Here is a 14,972-nt window from a genome sequence, read left to right on the forward strand (position 1 = left end):
CTCTCTGCATCGTGTCCCTCTCTCCTCTCCCTTCCCCTGGAACACGGAGCAACCGCATCAGGCGCCTCCTACGTGGAAAACCTGAGCCGCTGGCAAAAGGCAGAGGGGAAGGCAGGCGAGCGAGCGAGCGGGCGGGGGGCTCTGTGTGTGGAGGGGAGAAGGTCTCTCTCTCCCCCCCCCCAACATACACACCCCAGCTCAGGCTCCCCTCCCCTCCTCACGGAAGGCGTGGCGCCAGGCCAGGGCTGGAAGGCAGACATCCAGCAAGGAGGTGGACGTTTTCACCGCAAGTTACGCACATCGTGAGCTCAAAGGCTGGTGGGGGCTCACCCGCGCTTCCCAATAAAGGAAGGCGCGGGCTGCCCCGGCTCTCACATTCACGGCGAAGCCGCCGAGGTGCTCGCAATAGCAGGGAGTTTGTCACTCGCTCGCTCGCTCGCTCTAGTCCACTCGCACTAGCAGGACTTGGGGCAAGGTCGCTCCCTGCGTGCAGAGAATCAGCCGAGCCTCTCCGAGTTCCTTCCCGCCTGGGCTTGAGCACCAGCTTCGCGCCGCCTCGTCTCGAGGGGGGAAAAGCAACGAGCCCTGCCGAGGCGCCGCTGCCGCTCGCCCCCGCCGGCACCCCCTTCGTCTGCGCTTCCGAAAAGTTCAGCTCCCTCTCTGGCCCCGGTCTTTCTCCTGTTTTTTCCTCGTGACCTGGCGCGCTCGCTACAGCATGCAAGGGGCGGTGGCGCTGAGCCTGGCGCTGGGACTCTGCCTGGCCGCCTGGGGAAGCCCGGCGCCGGGGCTGCTGCAGGAAGAGGCGCTGGTCCTGCCCGTGCGGCTGGATCCCGGCGCCGGGCAAGGGCAGCGGCAGCAGGGCGAGGCGGGCGCGCGGCTCTACAGCCTGGACGCCTTTGGCCAGCGCCTCCGCTTGGAGCTGCAGCCCGACAGCAGCTTTTTGGCGCCGGAACTGACGCTGCAGTATGTGGGCAGCCGACCCCGGAGCGGAGAGGAGGAGGAGGACGCCTCCGAACACCCCGTCGGCGCGGACCTGGCCAGCTGCTTCTACTCCGGCACCGTCAACGGGGAGGCGGGCTCCGCCGTCGCCCTTAGCCTCTGCGGAGGGCTCCGCGGGGCTTTCTACCTGAGCGGGGCAGAGTACCTCATCCAACCGGCCAACCTTTCCCGCCCCCGGGGAGAAGAGCAACCCCAACTTCACGTCTTGAGGCGGCGCTTGCGGAGCACTCTTCACAGCCAGGGCGGCGGAGCTAAGTGTGGGGTGACAGACGAGGGCGACCCTTCCTCCGCCGAAGGCGAGTGGCAGCGGCGACAGCAGCAGCAATCAGAGCACGTGCAGCGCGCAGGTATTGGTCCCTCTCTCACGCAGAGCGCGCGCGCGCGCCCTTGATCCTCCCCTTGGCTCGGGAGGAAGGCAGCCTCCGCGCGAGTTCGGCTCCTGGAACGTGAGCGGGATGCTGCGTGGCACGCATGCGTGCCGGCTCGCACCCTCTTGCTCCAACCCGGCCGGCGTTGGTCCGAAGGCTTCCTTCCACTTGCTGGGATGGGTTGTCCCTCCGAAACAACCGCTGTCCGGGGGTGGGCGCGGAGACGGATAAGAAATGCATCGGCAATGCAAACTTGCCTTGTAGTGGCGCGGGGCTGGGCCAGTTGCAGTATTCCGCCACCCTTTTGCCTTCTGCTTTCAGGGCAAAGCCAGGTGGGGTAAAATCCTGAAAAGCAACTCTTGTGCAGTCGAGAGCAACGCTCAAAGAGGTCGCCCTTGGCACTCTTTAGCTGAGACAGGCCAAGATGGTTATTTATTTATTTATCTATCTATCTATTTATTTATTTTATATCCCGTCTATCTGGTCATGCGACCACTCTAGGCGGCTTCCAAATACATGCATAAAAACAAATAAATATAACACAAAAATTATTACATTAAACGACAAATTCTACAAGATAGGGAAAAATAAAAAGAAAGAAAAAAATAAATTACTTTATTTATAAATAAAGTAATAAATTTTTATTTAAAATAAAATAATCGATAGATAAGCAAGTGCCAGAAGAATCTTTGTTTAGGAAGGAAACACACACACTCCTTGATTCCAGTCAGTGCTATTCCTGAGCAACTGTAGGTTGCAGTCCTGTGAGATGGGAGGAAATCCAATGGAATGCAGTCAGATTGACTTCCGGATAAACATAAAATGAGTTTGCCTTGCCCAGTGTACACTTAACCAGCCTGCAAGGAAATGCCTGCTCTGATATAATTGGTTTTTGTTTATAGTCCATTGTTTCAGTGTGACATTTTAGATTTCATCAGTTGTGTTCACTTACTCAAGAACAGTGGTTCTCAACCTTGGGTCCACAGTTGTTCTTGGACTAAAATTCCCGGAAGCTTTCACCACCAGCTGGGCTGCTCAGGATTTCTGGGAGTTGTGGTCCAAGAACATCTGGAGACCCAAGTTTGGGAACCACTGCTCTAGAAAGTAATGGAGTTGAGGGACTGCTGCAAAAGTAGTTACTATCTTACCTTTCTATCTGTCCTTTTTATCTTCATGAGTTAAATAGGCTAGGTGTGCCGCAGTATGAATGAAAAAGGCAGACACTGAAGTCTTAAAGAAAGTTAAGATATGGTCTACTAAACTGTTTTGGGCATATTTTCTGAGGAATGAGAATACTGTGATGTTTAGCTATTGTGGGTGGGAGGGAGACTACATATGTGGAATGTAATAAGAATTGCATCCTGGAGCAAGTGGTCTGATTATGTGTATGTTTGCTTCGAAGTATACTATACTGAGTTACATATCCTGTACCCAAGAACTGAGGATGTTGTGGTGTTATGCAGGCTAAAAACAGATGTGTATTTCAGTGAGATTTAGGTTGTAATCCTAAACACACTAGATAGTAGACTTAATTCAATTTCTTGAGTAAGCAGCACTGCACTACATGTGTTACGAATTTTATAAAATCTGTTTTCATTTGAAGTAAGGTAGGGACTTGAGTCGAACTGTCAAGCTGCAGTCTTATGTATATTAGAACGGATGCTGAAGTGATTGGGACTGACTTTCAAGACTATTTAAAATTGGCTTATAACTCACAAATGAATAGATCTAAATCAGATGCCTTTGGAATGATCTTTAATCTGTAAGTAAGTCCTATTGTGGTGGGGTTAACTGCAACAAGAAGCTGCAAATAAGTAGGGTTTACTCATGTTCATAAAATGCAGCACCCTTTTGTAACCCCCAAGAGGAGGTAGTTCAGGTTTAATTTTTATCTGCCTCACTTGATGTTAATGGATGACTCAATACAAGCGTCACAGAATGGTCATCCATTTTCTGAAGTCTAAGAATCAGCTCTTAGATAGTTATGGGCCAAACTTTCCTACCTTTCTTAGTCTAGATCTCCCCCAAGTTGCTTTTAGTTCTGTGGCTAAGAAAGAGAGGAGTAGCATTTGTACCAATATGAAAAACACAGTACTGTTTGTGTGTCCAGTAATTGCATAGTCATTATGACTGGGAAATTTCCACTGATTTTTACACACACACACACACACACACACACACACACACAGAGAGAGAGAGAGAGAGAGAGAGGAGGGAATTAACAGCGAATATGTTCACTGCACCCTTAGATATATGCTCATAGGAGGAAAAAAAACAGGCTTTTATTGGCACAAAAGTATCCTAAATGTGGCAATTGCTGTACAGTATACTCATTCATTGAAAGAGTATCTGAAGCCAGCAGCTTTGACACAGGTGTAGTGGAGGACTTGTGAATGAACGTCATTTAACATAACCCATGCAACCAAAGAGAGAGCAGAGGAAAGGCACTCAAAGTAACACAAGGGCACATTATTTCAAGCATAGAAAGTTATGTCATGAGGTCACAAGAAAGTGGGTCACAGAAGCAATCAACAGGTTGGCACAGACTTTTATTCCTGCACTCTGCTTTCCACGTGGAACCCAGCACAATCTTGGTCAAGTGCTTTTGCTATCCAGTGCCAGCATGACATAATTCATATGGTTTTGTTTGTTTGTTTGTTTTGCTTGAGGATTGTAGTGGTTGGGTGAGAAGGACTACTTTCAAGCACATGTCCTTTGGATCTTGCCATTTTAATCCTAAATTTAGTTCTTCATAGAAAGTTAACTCCTAGTTCCAAACATATACCAGGGTTGGTGTGTTTTTGTTGTTAATTAATTGTTTTTAAGTACAACTTTTCATACAGAAATCAAATCACATGGCAAGAGCAAAGGAAATGGTGCTGCAGTTCATTTTAGAAGCATTCTAGAATATGCAACTTAAGGACTGTGGCCTTAGTGAACAGTTGGTTAAAGCTTTTTGGACTGAAGAAGTTCCAAAAATAATTTGGAGGAGGGAGCACCACTGTTGATATAGTAATAATTCTAGAAGGTGCCTTTTTGCTTCTTACTGAAATGTTGGAAATGCTGATTTACAGAAGTTGAGCAGTAAATAAGTTTTCAAGCAGTTATTCATAGTTCATTTTTACCTTTTTCTTTTGTTTTTCTTTATTTATTTGAATACAGGCAATAGAAGTGCACGGAGGAAAAGGTTTGTGTCAAGCCCTCGCTATGTGGAAACCTTACTTGTAGCAGACCAGTCTATGGCAGAGTTCCATGGCAGTGGACTCAAGCATTACCTCCTTACCCTCCTTTCTGTGGCTGCTAAGTTGTACAAGCATCCCAGTATCCAGAACTCCATTAGCTTGGTAGTAGTGAAAATCATGGTCATCTATGATGAGCAGAAAGGACCTGATGTGTCTTCAAACGCCGCCCTCACCTTGAGGAATTTCTGCAACTGGCAAAAGCAACACAATCCTCCTAGTGACCGGCATGCTGAGCACTATGACACTGCAATTCTGTTCACCAGGCAGGTAAAGGAAGCAAATGAATAAGTTTTGTTTTCTGGTCGATTCTAGCCAATGTATCCTGAATTTTTGCAACCCATGAACATAAGGACAATTTATTTGGTTCAGGCTGGGGGAGTGGAAGTAGGGACAGGCCCTCCTCCTTAGAATTTTGGAGTTGGGTGATCTCCGGTTGCAAATTTAAAGCTACCAGGTTTTTTTAAAAGTTACAAAAGTTTTCAGAGGGGTAACCATTGAAAAAGTGTATTGAAACACCATGCTACTTGTTATGCTTTTTGTAGTTGCCCCCATGAGAAAACTCCTGGAGTAATTAGGCATGCATACTGCCAAGAGTTTGATTTCTGAGCATCTGTTTTCATTATAATTTTTTTTAAAAAAAATTGACTCATGGGTGTGAAGCAGCTAAATCCATTTTGAATCCATTCATAAAGACTTTCAGGTAGATCCTTGATGCCTCACAAGTGTGAACAATAGGTAAAGAAAACTGTCCTAGATGGGATAATTAACCGTTGGTTTTAAAGTGTCAATTGGAACTGAGTCCTTCTGAAGTGCAGTTTGTACTTTACACCAAGGTTGCAATCATTATTACAGCAGAACAATATTATGCTTTATAAAATACCTTGTGTATCTTCCAAAAGATAATTATCTGTATACCTGTTGAAATAACTGAGTTTTAGTGTGTTTTTTTTCCATAAGGAAGGGCATACTGCCAAAGCAAGGCTGTTCCTGCCAAAGTTGTGCTCCTGACCTAATTAATAATGAAACTACTCTTCTTTTCCTTATATAGGATCTCTGTGGTGCCAAGACATGTGATACTCTTGGGATGGCTGATGTGGGAACTGCTTGTGATCCAAACCGCAGTTGCTCGGTCATAGAAGATGATGGCTTGCAAGCTGCTTTTACAGCCGCTCATGAATTAGGTAATTGAGATTCAAGGGAAAGCTGTGGCAGGCTTATTTGTTTTAAAAACCTGAATTATACATATTGCTCTATATTTAAGTCACCAAATCTGTGTCAACCTCCCAGTTACAGTGGTCTAGGTCTTACTGAGGTGTCTGGACTTGCCTGCCGTGTAATGATCTTTGGAAACTGGAATCAAACAAATGCACATTTCAGGACAAATGGTGGCTGGTCATTCCAAGTGCTCAGTTCTGAGATTAACATAAAAACTCAGCCTTCAATGATATCCATAGTAATGAATCCCCAATAAGTTTTCTTAGGATTACAGTCTCATTCTGCAATCCTGTGCTAAGGCTTGGAAAAGTTACTTTGTCAAAGGCCACCAGAAAACTCCAAGCCAGCATTCTGGGGGTTATGGGATTTGTAATGCAGAAGAAATACCAACTTCTTTATGCTCTGTCCTATGTATATTTTCTTAAAAGTATGTCCTGTTTTAAATATTAATTTTATTCTGCATGGGGACAAATTTCTATGTATAGGAATTGTACAGTGTGTTTTTCAGAGGGGGGGATAGCTCAGATACCCAAATGAAGAAAGAAAGAATCTAATGCTTAAGATTTGCTTATGTGTTGAATGACAGCTGCTACCATGGAGTGCCTACAGTTCTAAGATAAAATTTGCATTTTTCTGTTTGAATAGCACTTTGTGTATGCAGAAGTAAAATCCTGAAATATGACTGTATTGCTGCAGCAATGAAGTATCAAGATACATTTGTGAAAAATGTTTGGGAGCAGTGAATAGTTAACTAGATAAAAGCATATAATTTCAAAGAATCCTTAATGCAAAGAGCACACCTTATGATCTCTCTTCTCTCTTCTGTTTTTAAAATAGGTCATGTGTTTAATATGCCCCATGATGATGCAAAGCAATGTGTGGGCCTTAATGGCATAAACAGAGACTCTCACATGATGGCATCTATGCTCTCTAACTTGGATCGAAGCCAACCTTGGTCTCCGTGCAGTGCCTACATGATTACTACATTTTTGGATAACAGTCATGGTAAGTTGTGTTTTCACCTCAGTAATCTTAGAAATGAAAGATATACTTACATGGAAGCATCATATGAGTCCAAAATGTACATATTAAATATACACATCATGCCGGATTCTAATACAAGGTTGCTATGGAGCTGCCATTTGGATTTCTTCTGGACGTTTCAGTGACCCAGCCCCAAAGGCAGAGAAATCAGAATTGGCACCAGTTCCAACCCCCCCCCCAAAAAAAGGGGGGGTGAGAGTTCCATAGAAGCACTTGCACAGTTGGCATGTATACTTGTCTGCCTGTATGGGTAATAGGAAACACTCATGCACATTCTAGCACATTCTTGCTGGAAGATTCTGAAGGTATTTTCACCAAATGTTCTGTTTAGATTATAAATAGTAATGATAACCAGGTGGAATTCTCATATTCTGATATCTCTGAATGCTAAAGGGGCAGGGCTGACGTCTTCATGACCTGCCTGGAAAGTTCCTGAAAAAATCTGATCATTGAAAATACTGCGTGAAAGACCTTAAGGTCTCTTAAATTCAGACAGCAGCTTTCTTTAACTACCTGAAGGGGTATCAAATGCAGATTAATGTACCAGCTTAAAAAATAGATACTACATCCTGACATTTTTATGTGCTTTCTGATCTGCCCAGATACATAGCTGGGCTGTAGCTTAATGGCAGAGCACAGGTTTTGTAGACAAAAGGTTCAGCTTCTTACACAGCTGCAAAATACTTTTGCTTGAAGCCCTGGAGAGATGCCAACAGTCAATATCATAGTGAATGAAGTGGATATCATATTTTTTGGTTAAATATTTTCAGATCACTTGCACATATTTTGAGAATAGCTTTTAGAGTTTGGCCACTGTTGCAGTAATTAAATATAAAAGATAAGCACTTGCTCAGAATTGCACAGTTCAGAGCTCCATGGACACTGGATGAGAGATTTCCCGTTGCCAGATCTGCATCTTACTGTATTCTTTGAAGGAAACCCATGCTAATTTTATGATAACATTTATCTTCACTCTTTTTTTTCCAGGAGAGTGTTTGTTGGACAAGCCTCACAAGCCTATACAACTCCCTTCTGATCTGCCTGGAACATTGTACGATGCCAATAGGCAATGCCAGTTCACATTTGGAGATGATTCCAAGCATTGTCCTGATGTGTCCAGCACATGTACCACTTTGTGGTGTACTGGTACGTCGGGTGGATTGCTTGTGTGCCAAACCAAACATTTCCCTTGGGCTGATGGCACCACTTGTGGAGATGGAAAGTGGTGTATGAATGGCAAGTGTGTGAACAAGACAGACAAGAAGCATTACGATGTAAGTACCTCCTCATAACTGAATGTATCCTTGTATTGTAGCAAAAGTAATATATAGTAGCAAAGAGGCACGTTTTGGACTGCTCAATTTGAGGGTTTCTGGGGAAAAAACGTTAATCTAAATTGTGATCCTATGTATATTCATGTGGAACAAAATTCTATTACTTTCAAAGAGATGCTCTTTAAGGGTGCCTATGATTTGTTTTCATATGTAAAGTTTTGACTACAAGTATAAGGATCTGCTTGTAAGGCAGAGCTTGAAAACTTTTCCACATTTTGTTATCAGTCATGACGTATATAGATGAAACTATATAAGTATGATTGTGGCCTGACAATGTTTCGAATGCTTTTTCGGAATGCTTTAACATGGATATTTGTTTCTGTATTTCCCTGTGTAGACACCTGTCCATGGGGGCTGGGGCTTATGGGGAGCCTGGGGAGAGTGTTCAAGGACATGTGGAGGAGGAGTACAGTACTCCCTGAGAGAGTGTGACAATCCAGTTCCCAAGAATGGAGGAAAATATTGTGAAGGCAAGCGCGTACAGTACAGGTCCTGTAATATTGAAGACTGTCCAGACAACGGTGGTAGGTTTTTACAGTTCAGTTTATTTCTTATGGAAGGAAACTTTCATTTTAAGAGAACAAGCTGAAAGATGGGTCTCTAAAGCCTAATAAGCTTACTTTCTGTGTGCAGACAAAACCTTCAGGGAGGAACAGTGTGAAACTCACAATGATATTTCCAAGTCTTTTGGAACTGGGCCTGCAGTGGAATGGACACCCAAGTATGCTGGAGTCTCTCCAAAAGACAGATGCAAACTTGTCTGCCTTGCAAAAGGCACTGGCTATTTCTTCGTTCTTCATCCTAAGGTAGATCTGAATGTGGATGTGGGCTGCACATGTGGAAATCTGCTATTTATATTATCTGCTGTTAAATTTTATGCTGAGGTTGGTGAAAGAGACTGCATAATATGAAAGCCAACACTTTGAGTAACTGTCTTCCCATAACGTCCCCCACAGTCTAATCTTTATGAGTGCAAAAAGATGTTTATACTCTTTTTGTATCTGCATGGCAAACAAGCAAGAGTCTGCAAGCTGATGGTAGTCTGATCTCACAGTCCTCTTTAGAGACCCGCCAGAAATGGGTGCACTCCCAGCCATTTCTGGTCGTCTATGGTTTGAAAGTATATTCTTTGCTTAAATAAAAAAAGGGAGCAGTTCCTCCACATTTATAAGCAAGAAATGGGAGGACTTTGGGGGGTACATGTAAACTCTCTTGAAGCCACATGTGACCTACAAGCCCACACTGGTCCTGTTCTCCAGTTATAGGTAGATCTGGAACCATTCTGGTCACTGTGTTCATAAAAAGCAGTACTTCTGCAATAATGTTTATTTTTATTTGCTTATATGCCAGACACAGGTTAGCCACATTGGTCAATGGACGCAGCAATTGAACACATATCTTGTTCATTTTATTTCAGTGGGACAATGGCTTTGCTTATATTTCTGCTGTTAAGCATAGTTTAACATTGCTTAACTGACTGCCTCACGCTCAGTGCTTGTAAATGTTCAGTGATTGTACCAAAAAGAAACATATATTTTTCTTCTTTTCTAAACATGACTTCCTTCTTTTCCTTAAAGGTGGTAGATGGAACCTTATGTAGCCCAGAGTCCACTTCAGTCTGCGTCCAGGGGCAGTGTGTAAAAGCTGGATGTGATCGCATCATAGGATCCAGTAAGAAGTTTGACAAATGTGGTGTCTGTGGAGGCAATGGATCAACCTGTAAAAAAGTGTCTGGGACGCTGTCTAGTTCTAGGTGTGTTTTCAAACAGTTGTGGTTTGTTTTGCTTTGGTGACTAGCATCTTTTTGCTAGAATCGTAGAACAATCATTCTCCCTCTATTTAGGAAATACTTCTAGAATCAGCTACTTGAGTTTACATTTGTATGTAGGAGCCTACAGTTTTGACTGTATGGTGAGGGAAGATGGGAGGTTGTAGTCCAAAACATCTGGAGCCCTACAGATTGAAGAAAGCTGATATACTGGAACCTCCAGTTCTGTAACTTCAAAGAGCCAGGCTGTCAACGTTCTTATAGTTGCTATAATTCTTGAGTAAAGAAGGAAGCCTTGATGATTCACCTATTGTCCTTTTTTCTCTCCTTGTAGACCTGGATATCATGATGTCATTATGATCCCTGCTGGGGCAACGAACATAGAGGTTAAACAACGAAATCACAGGGGTGCGAGACAGGATGGTAGCTTCCTTGCTATTAAAGCTGCTGATGGCACTTATATTCTTAATGGTGACTATACGTTGTCAACACTGGAGCAAGACATTACCTATAAAGGCAGTGTTTTGAGGTACAGTGGCTCATCTGCCTCTCTGGAAAGAATTCGTAGCTTCACTCCACTGAAGGAGCCTTTGACAATACAGGTCCTTACAGTGGGTGACACGTTTCGACCTAAAATCAAATATACCTATTTTGTGAAGAAAACTGCGCAGTCAGGATCTGAGAAGCCCTCCAGTAAGAAGACGGAATCTTTCAATGCAATCAAGGAGACCATTTTATCTGAATGGATTATTGAAGAATGGGGAGAATGTTCTAAATCATGTGGTACTGGTTGGCAGAGGAGGTCTGTAGAATGTAGAGACCTTAATGGACAGCCTGCCACAGAATGTGCAAAAGAACTCAAGCCAAGCGATATCCGCCCATGTGCAGACACGCCATGCCCAAGGTGGCAGCTGGGAGACTGGTCTCCATGTTCTAAGACATGTGGGAAAGGTTTCAAGAAGAGATTGTTAAAATGCCTTTCCTTTGAGGGTGCCACGTTGTCACATGAAAGCTGTGACCTTTCAAAGAAACCTAAACATTTAATAGACTTTTGCCATGTTACAGATTGCAGCTAAACCACAGTGGGGTGGGAAAGCTAACCATATTGTTTTTTTTTCCAGACCAAAGCACTGAAAATAAGGGTGAAGCAAGGGTCCCTCTGAGGTTCACGCCTGACTTTGCCCCCTCCATGCAGGGCTCCTCCTCCGCGCACCCACAGCAATAGTTTTCAGTCCCTTTGGTTCCAGTTGTGAAGGGGGGGTGGAGTCCTGCCCAGTGAGGTTGAAAATTAGAGGGAATGTTGGAGTAAAGGGTAACAGTTGTAATTAGTATGGAAAACATTAACTGGATTCACTGAGGGGGATAGTGCAAATAATGTTAGACAGCATTGAACGGTTTTGAAAAACACACAAAATAGCCTTTTTACTTGCAAAATGACAAACCAGTCACTAGCTATTTCATCTCCAGTGGATCAAGCCTTAAGGCATTACAATTTCCTCTTTTTAGTCTGTTACAAGTTAAACAAAACATAGGCAGTGGCCAAGGCAAGTTAAACAAACATTTTTATGTCTTAGTGAGGGTTGGGTTTTATGTTTTGTTTGTTTTCCCCCCTTCAACTTCTGGAGTTTGTATTGTGGTACTGATAAAAATCTCTTTCTTGATCAAAGTTGGAGAAAGAAAGACAGTTTTTCTCTAAGCTTAATTATTGGTCAGATCTTGCCTACCTCACAAAGACCACCAAAACCACAGTATTTGAAAAGAAGTTTCAACTTTATTGCTCATGGCTGCTATTGTTTTAGAGAATATGTTTTTAGTATACAGTAATATTTTCTATCTCAAAGCAAACGAGTATAGTTGTGGCTGTTTGTTTAATCTCCTGATGGATATAATGTGGAACTCGTAATGATTTGCATTATCATTAATTAATTAATTAATTAATTAATTGATTAGTTGATTTAGTGAGATATCATTTTCGTGCAGATGTTAACACTCAGCCTGCAGAGTTAGAACAGTAACAATTCCAGAATTCTTACTGGCTCAGCCTGTGCTCCTTTGTGTGTGTTTGTGGTTCATACCTCTTCTGCTCCAAAGTACGCTAGTGAAACCCAGATCAGTTTTGGAATACATGCATAGTTTTTTGTTTGTTTGCTTGTGAAATGTGTTTTCTTCATGAAAATGGAACATGCTGCCATTTGAGTTATAGTAACAGTCACCATTTTGTTAAGATAACAGCTGTACCATGTGCTGGACATCAGTATTGTGCTTACATGTGATCTATTACAAACAGACATAATTCAATTATGGGTAAAAAAAAATCTCTTAATATATACCACCTAACCATTTTACACTGCTAGTATCACTTGTAAAGCAGGGAAGATTAAGCTGAGGGATAGCAGGTCCATCCACAGCAATGTGCCAATACTATGGCTCTCCCTATGTATATAGTAAACTATATTACTATAGAGGCTACATACTTTATAAGTATTTGAATTATTTCCCTTCTGTGAAGGGCTATAGTTGGTTATTAATTCATATTATAAACCTATTTATTTTTATATTTCTTGTCTAATATGATTTCCTAAGTTATCACTTTTTTGGAAAAAAAGATGTATAACAAGGATAGAGTATTTATGCAATATAATATGATATTAGAGATAATAAACACTATGACTTTTGGAAATGGTGTGAGGGTTTTATTTCGTTGAAGTGAGCATTCATGCAGAAGAAACAATGGCTACTATGGGGTTTACCAAGGATCTAACTTACATCATAGTTTATTTTAGATCTTTCCACAATGCCAACATTCAGAAACATCACTGTGGGAATCAGCAGAGACACTTCGGCTTTCATTCTCTATTAGCATGAACCTAACCTGGGTTGTAATAGGGAATTGGAGATTCATAATCCCTATCATGATCCAGCTTTCATTCTCAGGAGTAATGATTACAAATGGGGACAAACCGCCAAAATGGCAGTTCATCTTGGTTTGTCAATGTTAACAAACCACAAATATCTCCAGGGTTGACTGACGAACCACGAATCCATCAGTTGTTGTTTTTTTTGTAGACAGCCCATGGCAGTCTTTAAAAAAGCAGACCCTCGAGCCCCCCACCCACTTCCCATTGTCCCCTTGTCCACCACCACAGCTGCCACCATCATTGCAAAGATGGCTGCAGAGGCAAGGGCAGTGCAGGTGGCAGTGGCTGCCAAGGTAAGGAGATTAAGGGGATCAGTGCAGGGAGCTCAGCTGTGGGCGTGGGAGCTAGTCTAGGCTCACCCTTCCCTCGCTGCCTATGAGCCCACCGATCAGCTGTTTGGTGCCCAGCAGCCTAGTCTTCCCTCTCTGGCTATGGGGGAACAAATAAAAATGCAGTGATGCCTCGCTTGATGAGGATAATCCATTCCAGCAAAATCGCTGTAGAATGAAATCGTCAAGTGAAAGTAAAAAATCCATTGAAATGCACTGAAAACCAGTTCAATGTGTTCCAATGGGTGAAATACCTCAGCATCTAGCTGTTCCAGGCACCACCCACACCTAAAGGAATAGCTTTTGATGCTACTTAGATTCATTCAGCCAAAGGAAACTTACTGACCAACTACTATATTCCATTAATCATGTTTTCTATGGACAGCAGATCTATTTTTCAGCAAAATCTCAGTTTTGATATTTCCATATGTCTTTCTCCTAATATCTCATGTACTGTGTATTGATGTTGGCAAAGAATAGGAAAAAATGGAGGTGGAGTAGGACAAAACTAAAAAGGAGAACCTCATCAGGGGCTGGAAAATAGACAGTTTTTAAAAGTCCTCAGTCTATGATTATAGGTTGTGGAGAAAACTAAAGGAAGATCTGTATGTGACTTTGCAAGGAATATGACTCAAGAATGAATAGATTTATACTTCAAATATGTGTATCACACACTTGAGCATAAAACATTCTAGTTCACTGATGCAAAGGTAAGAGGAAGAAGTGGTCCTTTCTGAAGCCTTGTCTGAAACCATTTAAGGACTTTATACATCACAGCAAGCACCTTGAAGTGGGCTTAGTGACAAATAGGCATGGCAGTCAACACAACTCCTTATGTACAGTGGGGGTCTCTACTTAAGAACGTCCCTACTTAAGAACAATCCAACTTAAGAACAGCTCCATTTGCTAAATTTTGCTTCTACTTGAGAACAGAAATCCAAGATAAGAACAGGGAAAAAAACCTTTCCTGCTCTTTTTTTAACCTTAGGTCATTTTAGGTTAAAAAAAATTCTCCCCCTAGTGGTAGAGTACGTATTAACCAGCTTTGCATTAGTTCCTATGGGAACTAATGCTTCAATGTACAAACGCACCTCTACATAACAACAACAACAACAACAACAACAACAAAAAACAGCCAGAATGGATTAATTGGTTTTCAGTCCATTCCTATGGGAAATTTCGCTTCAACTTAAGAACGTTTCAATTTAAGAACACCATTCCAAAACGGATTAAGTTCTTAAGTAGAGGTTCCACTGTAGTTTCTATGGACGGAAAAGAGCAGATACGGATTAAATGGTTTTCAATGCATTCCTATGGGAAATGCAGGTTCAACATAAGAACTTTTCAACTTGAGAACCACCTTCCAATATGGATTAAGTTCTGAAGTAGAGACCCCACTGTACTCATGTTATACAACCCCTTCTTGATTATTTGGGCCTGTGCAATTTCCCACACCTTCACATTGCTGATACCAGGTGTGTGAAGGAAGATTTTTATTTTCCCCTTAGAGCATAAGGATGTACTTGAGGGGACTTTTATTAGAGCAGCAAAATACAAAGGAAACAATGACAATGCAGCAACTCTGAATACTTTTTTCCCCCTGGCCTTCTAATGCAATTTTATTTATTCACAATTCAAATCAGCATAAGAGGTTGTGACAGGTAGGAGGGTCTCTGTAGTACTGTTCGGTCACCTCTCCTGCCAGAATGCAGCCAAGAAGACATACAATTGTTGCATGGTAGCCAAAAGAGTAGG

At 42.5% G+C, this 14,972-nt stretch overlaps 1 protein-coding gene across 1 annotated transcript; it reads left to right on the forward strand.

Moving 5' to 3' along the window:
- Positions 1-580: 580 nt before the first annotated feature.
- On the forward strand, positions 581-12,650 carry ADAMTS1 (ADAM metallopeptidase with thrombospondin type 1 motif 1). The gene is made up of 9 exons (XM_020789629.3): positions 581-1,346; positions 4,530-4,876; positions 5,658-5,790; positions 6,662-6,829; positions 7,856-8,142; positions 8,540-8,726; positions 8,836-9,008; positions 9,780-9,955; positions 10,305-12,650. The coding sequence occupies exons 1-9, from the start codon at positions 716-718 to the stop codon at positions 11,044-11,046; spliced, it is 2,844 nt and encodes a 947-aa protein (XP_020645288.3). The 5' UTR covers positions 581-715; the 3' UTR covers positions 11,047-12,650.
- Positions 12,651-14,972: the final 2,322 nt, after the last annotated feature.

This window comes from Pogona vitticeps, chromosome 3, assembly GCF_051106095.1.
Source record: "Pogona vitticeps strain Pit_001003342236 chromosome 3, PviZW2.1, whole genome shotgun sequence".
NCBI classification, from domain to species: domain Eukaryota; kingdom Metazoa; phylum Chordata; class Lepidosauria; order Squamata; family Agamidae; genus Pogona; species Pogona vitticeps.